General features: G+C 47.4%; 1 protein-coding gene across 1 annotated transcript in view; it reads right to left on the bottom strand.

The window, feature by feature from the left end:
• Positions 1–5,432: 5,432 nt before the first annotated feature.
• The window catches only part of LOC145353718 (myelin-associated glycoprotein-like), a 45,781-nt gene continuing 40,372 nt past the window's right edge, over positions 5,433–10,841 (bottom strand). The window contains exon 9 of the mRNA XM_080204486.1: positions 5,433–5,607. Within this exon, the coding sequence (XP_080060612.1) occupies positions 5,433–5,607 (175 nt within the window). The remainder of the gene's footprint in view (positions 5,608–10,841) is intronic.

The raw sequence follows: 10,841 nt of genomic DNA, 5'->3' as shown, positions 1-10,841 counted from the left end.
GATAGTCAGAAGCTTTTCCCCAGGGTGGAAGAGTCAATTCCGAGAGGGCACAGGTTTAAGGTGCGAGGGGCAAGGTTTAAAGGAGATGGACGAGGCAGATTTTTTACACAGGGGGTGGTGGGTGTCTGGAACTCGTTGCGGGGGGAAGTAGTGGAAGTGGATATGGTAGTGAGTTTTAAGGGGCATCTTGACAAGTACATGAATAGGATAGGAATAGAGGGATATGGTCCCCGAAAGGGTCTGGGATTTCATTCAGTCAGGCAGAGTGGTCAGTGCAGGCTTGGAGGGCCGAAGGGCCTGTTCCTGTGCTGAAATTTTCTTTGTTCTTTGGTTATCTTCTTGAAGCAGAGAGGGACCTCAGATTGTAGTAAAGAGAGGTTGAAGATGTCTGCAAATGCCCCCATCAGCTGATCCACACAGGATCTGAGTGCTCGTCCGGGTACCCCATCCGGACCAGTCGCTTTCGTGGGTTGACCTTCGAGAAAGCTGCTCTGATCTCTGTATTGGGGACCCCAGATTCAGGTTCATCCAGGACTTCCGGGGGGTGGGGGGGGCGGCGGAGGAGCATGCTTAGCTATGAGGAGAGATTGGGTAAACTGGGGTTGTTCTCCCTGGAAAGACGGAGGATGAGGGGAGACCTAATAGAGGTGTATAAAATTATGGAGGGCATAGATAGGGTGAACAGTGGGAAGCTTTTTCCCAGGTCGGAGGTGACAAACACAAGGGGTCACAAGTTCAAGGTGAGGGGAGCAAGGTTCAACACAGATGTCAGGGGGACGCGTATTTTACACAGAGGGTGGTGGGCACCTGGAATGCACTGCCAAGCAAGGTGGTTGAGGTGGGCACGCTGGGATCATTTAAGACTTATCTAGATAGCCACATGAACAGACTGGGAATAGAGGGATACAAACAAATGGTCCAGTTGGAAGCATGAGTGGCGCAGACTTGGAGGGCTGAAGGGCCTGTTCCTGTGCCATGTTGTTCTTTGTTCTTTGTTTGCTCTCACTGACCTCGTGCTCAAAACGAGCATTGAATGCATTGAGCTCATCAAGGAGGGGTGCATTGGAACTGACGATCTTTCATGTCTTCATCTTGTAGCCTGTTGTGTTTGATTTATCTTCTGCCCCCAGTGTAACTACTGTCAGAGAACCCATAGCCATTCAATCCCTACAGTGCAAAAGGGGGCAATTCAGCCCATCAAGTCTTCACCAACTGTCTGAACAACATTTTACCATGGCACGTCCTTTCCCTTCCCTATTGCCATAATTCTGTGTGTGAACAATAGCTAATCCACCTACCCTACATACCTTTCGACAGGAAGGGGAAAATTAGTGTGGCCAATCCACCGAACCTGCATATCTTTGGACAATAAGGGGCAAACTTAGCATAGCTAATCCACCTAACCTGCACATCTTTGGACACTAAGGGGCAATATAGCATGGCTAATCCACCTAACCTGCACATCTTTGGACACTAAGGGACAATTTAGCATGGCCAATCCACCTAATCTGCACATCTTTGGACTGTGGGAGGAAACCAGAGCACCCAGAGGAAACCCACGCAGACATGGGGAGAATGTGCATGCTCCATGTAGACAGTCACCCAAGGTAGGAATTGAACCTGGAGCTGTGAGGCAGCAGTGCTAACCGCTGTGCCATTGTCCCACACCAGTGACTTCTTGCCTTGATATTTCCGATCTCCAGCCAAATGATTGTGCATTTTGACTTTGAGCCAAAGAGGTTGTGTTTTCAGGAGCATTGTTAAGGAGGAGAGAGGGTGAATGGGAGAGATAGAGAGAGGTGGAGTGGTGTAGGGCGGGAATTCCCGAGCTTAGGATCCCAGGTTGCTGAAGGCACGGCCACCAATGCTGAAGTGATGAGAATCGGGGGATTTCAGGACTGAGTTAAATCACAGAGAGTGATGAAAACCTGGGATAGGGATCCTGATATTTGGGGGAAGGGGAGAGGTAGACAATGAGGGTGAGAATCATTGGAGTTATTCAGGAGGCTGAGAGTGAATGTGAACGAAAGGAAACATGAATTAAAATGGATTGCTGGAAAACCTCAGCAGGTCTGGCAGCATGTGTGGAGAAAGAGAGAGATAGAGTGAACGTTTTGAGTCCAATGTGACTCCTCTTCAAAACATGGGAATAATCATCGTTTTCATGTAGTGGATGGGGAGAGTTCCCCTCATCACACCCCGATCACATTGCAGAAAAACAATCTTACCTTTCTCTTGCTCCTTACAGCACATCAGGACTTCCCAAAGTGTTTCACAGCCAACAAAGGGCTTCCCTTGTGCCACCATCAATGTTAGTTAATGTTAGAAATGTGGCAGGCACAGCAAGATCCCACAAACAGCATTGAGACGATGACCCAGGTAATCTGTTGTTCCAGTGATGTTGGAGTTGAGGGATAACTGTTGGTCTCAGGACACTGGGGAGCTCTCCTCTGCTCCCACTCCCACCTCCCTCCTCCACCCCCAATCTTTTTACAGATCGTGTCCGTGGGATCTTTGACATCATCTGAGGTGTCCACTCTGTATCTGCTCCAGGATCATGAGATGTAAGACCCAGCATTGGTTTTCTTGGAGTCTATCCAATCAGACACAGGGACTGATCCTGTGTACTCCCAGGCTCTGTCCTAAAGCTAATGTTCCCTCTTGGCAAGACTGGGGCATTGGTGAGGCCGAATGTAGAGTATTGTGTACAGTTTTGGTCACCTAGTTACAGGAAGGATGTAAATAAGATTGAAAGAGTGCGGAGAAGGTTCACAAGGATGTTGCCGGGACTTGAGAAGCTGAGTTACAGAGAGAGATTGAATAGGTTAGGACTTTATTCCCTGGAGAGTAAGGGGAGATTTGATAGAGGTGTAGAAGATTTTGATGGATATAGATAGAGTGAATGCAAACAGGCTTTTTCCATTGAGGCTAGGGGAGAAAAAAACCAGAGGGCATGGGTTAAGAGTGAAAGGAGAAAAGTTTAAAGGGAATATTAGGGGGGGGGGCTTCTTCACGCAGAGAGAGGTGGGAGTATGGAGTGAGCTGCCGGATAAAGTGGCAAATGCAGGGTCACTTTTAACATTTAAGAAAAACTTGGATGGGTTCATGGATGAGAGGGGTGTGGAGGGATATGGTCCTGGTGCAGGTCAGTGGGACTAGGCAAAAAATGGTTCGGCACAGACAAGAAGGGCCAAAAGGCCTGTTTCTGAGCTGTAATTTTCTATGGTTCTATGGAGGCCGTTTCACGGGTTCCCTGCTGGACGACACAAAATCAGTGCAGAGCTGTTTATTGTATTTAAATTTGAATTTGTGTCTAATTAGCCGGCCCAGGACTGAAATCTCCAGGCCCAGTAGACTCCCCCACCCTCCTCCCCCCAACCCCCCAAACCAGCCAGGAGTGTATCCCTCCACCAGAGTTTACAACAGCCGAACCCACTAGAGTGAATGGGGTCAGTCGAGGCCCGCAGGAGGTCAGGAGTGAAAGGGGTGCGCCGGGACATTGCCAGCATGGCAGTGCCACCTGGTCCCCTGGCATTGCCCAAAGGCCAAAGAGGCAGTGCCCAGAGGGCACTTCACACTGCCCGCCAGGCATTGGGCAGTGCCAAATGGGTGGGACCAGAGAGTGTGGGATCTATTGGGGGCAGAGCCTCGGGGGAATGGAGATCTGTGAGGGTGGGGGGCCCGCTGCCACACTGTACTTGGCAGTGACAGAGGGAGGGAGACCAGCATTCGGGACTGGCCATCAGGATAGGGGAAGGGGAGACCAGACTGCCGGTAGGAGAATTTGGAGTGGGGGGGGGGTGAAATCAGGACTCTTGGTAGGGGGTAGGGGGAATTGAGACGGTTGGTTGTGGGGGGTGGGGTTGGAGGAGATCATCGCAGGCTGAGCCAGACGTGTCCGGTGGGGCCAGCAATCGGGGCGTGGGGTGATCGGTGGGGCAGCATAACAGGGTCACGGGGCTGGCCAGTGATCAAGAGGCCAGCAGTACGGGGTTATTGCACAGGTGTCGATCTCCGCTCTGACAGATCAGCGCATGTGCAGTGGCGCACTCTGCGCTCTGCTGCCGGCCTCACCAGTGGGAATAGGCGCCGCCCACTGATCTTTCACAAGTTTGGGCGAGTGCACTCTGCTGGGCACAGAGTGTGGGAAATTCGTTATGAAAATTCCACTGAAAAAAGCAATAGGATTTATTCCAATTTTTACACAAATTTGACACTTCGAATTTATTTGGGAGAATTCTGCCCAATGTGTTTACATGGGAATTTTCCAGTAGAAGTGATAGCACTGGGTTTTTCATAATCAGAAGGACATGTGCCAACAGGAAATGCTGTCATGGAGATAAGAATCTTCTGCAGAGTATGAAATTTAATTTGAAAAATGTACAGAACAGCCTGAGTTTCTTAATAGCTTGTATCAATAGCTGTAAAATTATAGAGAATTCATCAGCCCCTTGCAGTTGGTGACAGAATGAAAACAGGTGCAACTGTTAGGGACAAGATCAGAAACTCTAAAGTATATTATGGACTTTTGTGATTTTGATATTAATGCGAGCATGAGGTGTTTCATTCAAAGTGTGATTCAATTGACCCACTCGGAAACTTTTATTAAAACAAACTTTATTTCATAACACAGTTAAAATATAACAAAAAGAATTAACATAACATTCACCAATTGAAATGCCTAAAACACGAGAAGGTATAATTCTTAACTACTAGCTATTTCTATAGTTCCAATTTAAGCAATATCCCTACAGACACAAATCCCCTCTTCAGAATCAGTTAGCACAAAACATATAAGCTTACGTGGATGCTAGACTTCCAACCTTTTAACACCTCCAAACAGAGATACAGAAAGACATCAGTCCTCTGATTCCCCTACAATAGCCTTCAAAGAAAGATCTATCCTCAAACAGCAACTTCAGAGGTAGAGACCTCTTTTTTGAGACCTCTAGACTCCAATCTCCAGAGAGAGACAGAGAGCTACTTCTCTCTAAAGATCCCAAGTAGTAAGCAAATGTGTTTCTCTCTGTGAGCCGAGCCCTACCCAGTCACATGATGTTCCTGTTAATCAACCTAATCAAACCCCACTTTGAAAAACCCCAGGGGAAATCACTCAGATCACCAAATCTGCTTCAACCCAGATTAAAACAAACACTCCAGCAATTAGGATCACTTATGCTTCTGAGTATGAACATGTGACTCCCGGTTACAGACAAGGCAGAACCGGGTAAATAGAACCAATATTTAAAAATGTATCCTGCACAAGAAACATGACACAAATACATCAAATACATTTGTTCAAGGCACACTATCATCACAGCATCATTCAGAAAACACACTCACAACTGACACAAAAGGTGAGCAATATCATATTTTTATTTGTTACTATTTAACCCTATTGGCCTCACAAGCTCCACAGCCCCGTTTCACACTCAGTTTCGCTGGAATCTGATCTGTGTGTATTCCATGCCCTCGCTCACGTGCGCAGTCCCACCATTGCTGGGCAGGTTCAAGAGGTTAATGTTGGTGTAGAGAAGATCGTCGGGTTTGTCGGTGTGTCTGTGGGTAAGCTCTTCAAAGCAGCGACAGCACCTCTCACTCCAGGCACTACAGGAGAAGGAAGGTCAAAGAGAGATTGTCACAACATCCACAATGTTTCCCAGTTTGCATTGGGGTACAACTGATCTATGATCCAAATTAGAATCGTAGAATAGAATCTCTTACAAGGCAGAAGGAGGCCACTCTGCCCATCAAACCTGCGTTGACAACAATCTCACCCAGAACCTGTCCCCGTAACTCAACATACTTATCCTTCAAATCCCCCTGACACGAAGGGGAAGTTTAGCATGGCCAATCAGCCCAACCTGCACATCTTTGACTGTGGGACGAAACCAGAGCACCTGGAGGAAACCCACGCAGACACGGGGAGAACATGCAAATTCCATACAGACAGAGACCCAAGGCCAGAATTGAACCTGAGTCCGTGGCACTGAGAGGCAGCAGTGCTAATCACTGTACTCCTGTGCCGCTCCATAATTGATAATGTTTAAACAGAATCTCAGAATTGTTTAGGAGCAGAGGGAGGCCATTCAGCCCATCATGTCTGTGCTTACTCTCCAAATCAACCTTGTGACTTAGTGCCATTCCCCTGCCTTCCTCCCCCTCCCCCCATATCCCTGCAGATCGATTCTGTTCTGATAATCATCCAATGCCCTCTTGAATGCCTCAATTGAAGCTGCCTCCACCACACTTCCAGACAGAGCATCCCAGACCCCAACCAGCCATTGTGTGAAAAAGGTCTTTCTCACATCACATTTACTACTTTTGTAAATTGCTTTAAACTTGTGCTCTGTCGAAATTGCCTTTTACGGGTGGGAACAGTTTCTCCCTATCTACTCAGGATTTTGAACACTCCTCTCAGATCTCCTCTTAGCCTTATCCTCTCCAAGGAGAACAATCCCAACAGCTTCCAGAGATTAAGGTGGTCGGCCCTGTTTTTATTAGAGTTTATAGGAATGAGAGGCCACCTTATTGAGATGTAGAGAATTCGCAGGAGGTTTGACAGAGTAGATGCTGAGAGGACATTATATTCATTATCTTATATGACTCTCCCCTCGTGGGAGAGTCTGGAACCAGAGCGGCGTAAACTCAGAGTAAGGAGGTCGCCTCATTTCAGACAGAGATGAGGAGGAATTTCTTCCCTCAGAGGGGATTGAATCTGTGAAATTCTTTGCCGCAGAGAGCTGTAGAGGCTGGGTCGTTACCTATGTGTAAGAAATGGAATATTGATCATTACCTGAGATCCAAAGGGCCCAGTGATGGAATTATTTGCACGGTGAAACCCCTATTTCTCACATGTATACAGGCCAACATCCACACATTGCAGTGGTACGTCTGTGAGCAACATCTGGTTATAGAAGTCTATAACATAATAAGAGACTTAGATGAGGTAGATAGTCTTTTCCCAAAGGTAAGCGGGTTCAAGACTAAAGGGCATAGGTTTAAGGTGAGAGGGGAGAGATGCATAAGAACTGAAGAAATAGGAGCAGGAGTAGGCCATCTAGCCCTTCGAGCCTGCCCCACCATTCAATAAGATCATGGCTGTTCTGAAAGTGGTTCAGTTCCACTTACCCGCCTGCTCCCCATCACCCTTAATTCCCTTATTGATCAGAACTCTATCTACTTGTGACTTAAACATATTCAACGAGGTACCCTCCACTGCTTCAATGGGCAGAGAATTCCAGAGACTCACTACTGTCTGAGAGAAGAAGTTCCCCCTCAACTCTGTTCTAAATTGACTCCCCCTTATTTTGAGGCTGTGTCCTCTAGTTCTTGTTTCCTTTCTAAGTGGGAAGAATCTCTCTACCTCTACCTTATCTAGCCCCTTCATTATCTTATGTGTCTCTATAAGATCACCCCTCAGCCTTCTAAACTCTCAACGAGTACAGGCCCAATCTACTCAATCTCTCCTCATAAGCTAAACCCCTCATCTCCGGTATTTGCACGGTGAACCCCCTACTTCTCACATGTAAACTGGCCAAGATCCACACATTGTAGTGGTACGTCTGAGAGCAACAGCTTTAACGTGCTTATCCAATCTCTGCAACTGATAGATCTTGTGTCTTGTATAATAAATAAGCCCAAAAGATTTGATCACTATAATAACAAGACCTTCCTTCTGACACACCCCACCTCAGCTTGGTGCCCCCCCAAAGCTCTGCAAATCTTTTCTCCTTCCCATATTTCCCCAATTGCCCCTTTTGAAAGTTTCTATTGAATCTGCTTCCACCGCCCTTTCAGGCAGCACCTTCCAGATTGCAACAACTTATTAATCTTCACCTGGATCCAGGACAATGAAAGATGCGCACTGGATCATAAAGGACAAAGGGATCATAAGAACATAATAAGAACATAAGAAATAGGAGCAGGAGTAGGCCATCTAGCCCTTCGAGGCTGCCCCGCCATTCAGTAAGATCATGGCTGATCTGTCGTGTCTCAACAGGGATCTTGGGTTCATGTCGCACCATTTGTAACCCCCGTGACTTGCCTGGGTTTGCAAAACCTCACATACTGTACTGTCTGGAGACAATACACATCTCTGTAACCTGTGATCAGTGCTCCTTCCACATACATTATCAGCCACTTCAGGTCTTGAACAGCAGGTTAGGTGTAAGGATTCGCATTCTAATCAGTAATCTGTAAACTGTCTGTGCTTTATATGCTCTGTCTGAGGCCAGAACTCTCCATTCACCTGACGAAGAGGGAAACCTCGAAAGCTTGTGAGTCTGTTATCGAATAAATCAGTTGGACTAAAACCTGGTGTTGTCAGACTTTTTACTGTGTCTCAGTTCCACATTCCCGCCCTCTCCCCATAACCCTTAATCCCCTTGCCTATCAAAAACCTATCAACCCGTGTCTTAAATATATTTAGCGAGGCAGCCTCCACCACTTCAACGGGCAGAGAATTCCAGAGATTCACCACCCTTTGAGTGAAGAAGTTCCTCCTCAACTCCGTTCTAAACCGCTCCCCCCCCTTTATCTTGAGGCTGTGCCCTCTCGTCCTACTGTCTTTTCTGAGCGGGAAGAGCCTCTCCACCTCTATCCTTTCCGTCCCATTCATCATCTTATATGTCTCAATGAGATCTCCCCTCATTCTTCAAAACTCTAACGAGTACAAGCCTAGTTTATTCAGCCTCTCCTCATAGCTCAACCCCCTCAACTCTGGCATCAGCCTAGTGAACCTCCTCTGCACTCCCTCCAAGGCCAAAATATCCTTGCGTAAGTGCGGTGACCAAAACTGCACACAGTACTCCAGCTGCAGCCTCACCAGTGCCCTGTACAGCTGCAGCAAGACCTCCCTACTTTTATGTTCAATCCCCCTCGCTATGAAGGCCAGCATCCCATTCGCCTCCCTGACCACCTGCTGCACCTGCAGGCTGGGTTTTTGCGACTCATGCACAAGGACCCCAAGGTCCCTCTGCACCGTCGCATGCTGCAGCTTTTCGCCATGTAAGTAATAGTCCTTCCTACCATTATTCCTACCAAAGTGGACAACTTCACACTTGCTAACATTAAATTCCATTTGCCAGTTCCTGGCCCATTTGCCCAGCCTATCTAGATCCTTCTGCAGACTTTCCACACCCTCTGCACAATTTACCATTCCACCAATCTTGGTGTCATCAGCAAATTTTGACACCATACACTCGGTTCCCTCCTCCAGATCGTCTATATAAATGGTAAATAGCTGAGGCCCCAGCACCGACCCCTGGGGCACTCCACTAGTCACCAACCGCCAATCCGAATAGCACCCATTGACCCCCACTCTCTGCCTCCTATTTGACAGCCAATCCCCTATCCACGCTAACACCCTACCCCCAACTCCATGCCCCCTGACCTTCTGCAATAACCTCTTGTGAGGCACCTTATCAAACGCCTTCTGAAAATCAAGAAAGACCACATCCACCGGCTCTCCTCTATCCACCGCCCTTGACACATCCTCATAGAACTCCAATAAATTTATCAGACACGACTTCCCCTTAACGAAACTGTGCTGCGTCTGCTCTATCAAACAATTCTCCTCAAGATGCCTCGCTATTTTCTCCTTGATCATGGATTCTAACATTTTTCCTACAACAGACGTTAAGCTAACCGGCCTATAATTCCCTGCCTTTTGCCTGCCACCCTTCTTAAACAGCGGCATAACATTAGCCGTTTTCCAATCTTCCAGCACTTCCCCGGAATCCAGCGAGGTTTGGAAAATAATCACCAAGGCATCCACTATCACCTCCGCCATTTCTTTCAGAACCCTTGGATGCATTCCATCCGGTCCTGGGGACTTATCCACAATCAGCCCCTCCAGTCTTTCGAGCACTGCCTCTCTAGTAACAATAATGTCATTCAGGCCCTCCACTCCTACCATCTTTCCATCGCTAACACCCGGCAAATTATTCACATCCTCCTCCGTGAAGACCGATACAAAAAAGTTATTCAAGACCTCAGCCATTTCCCCATCCCCTACCACTAAGTCCCCCCTCTCATCCTCTGAGGGTCCAACGTTCACCCTAGTCAGCCTCTTCCTTTTTATATATTTATAAAAACTCTTACTGTCCTTTTTTATATTAAGCACTAGCGCAGCTTCATAGTTTCTCCTACCCTTCTTTATCAACTTCTTTGTCATTCTTTGTTGATACGTAAACCTCTCCCAATCCTCATCTTGCCTACTACTCTTAGCTACTCTAAACGCCTCCGCTTTTAATTTAACACTTTCCTTCACCTCCTTCGTTATCCACAGCTGATTATCCCTCCTCCTACGATCCTTTTTAACCATCGGAATACATTTCTGCTGAGCACCAAGAAAGATCTCCTGAAAGATCCTCCACTGTTCCTCAGCAGACCTACCTTCCAACGTGCTCCCCCAATCAACATTCGCCAATTCCTCTCTCATCCTATCGTACTCCCCTCTGTTCAAACAAAGGACACATGTCCGGGAACCCACTTTCTCCTCCTCCATCTGCATCAGAAACTCCACCATACAATGATCACTCTTCGCAAGAGGATCCTTCACCACAAGGTCCCTAATTCTACCCGCCTCATTACATAACACCAGATCCAAGATAGCTCGCTCCCTCTTCGGCTCCAACACACACTGTTCAAGGAAACTATCCCGGCAGCATTCCAAGAACTCTTCCTCAAGCCCACCGCGTCCAACATGGGTCGACCAATCAATATGTAGATTGAAATCCCCCATAATTATCGCCGTTCCATTCCTGCACGCCGCACTTATTTGCTTGTTAACAGCCCGCCCCACCTCCAGATCATTATTTGGGGGCCTATAGACGACA

Source organism: Carcharhinus amblyrhynchos, chromosome 16, assembly GCF_965287045.1.
Source record: "Carcharhinus amblyrhynchos chromosome 16, sCarAmb.v2.hapA, whole genome shotgun sequence".
Taxonomy (NCBI): domain Eukaryota; kingdom Metazoa; phylum Chordata; class Chondrichthyes; order Carcharhiniformes; family Carcharhinidae; genus Carcharhinus; species Carcharhinus amblyrhynchos.
Note: the sequence above shows the minus strand (reverse complement) of the source record. Positions and strands in the feature narration are given on the sequence as shown.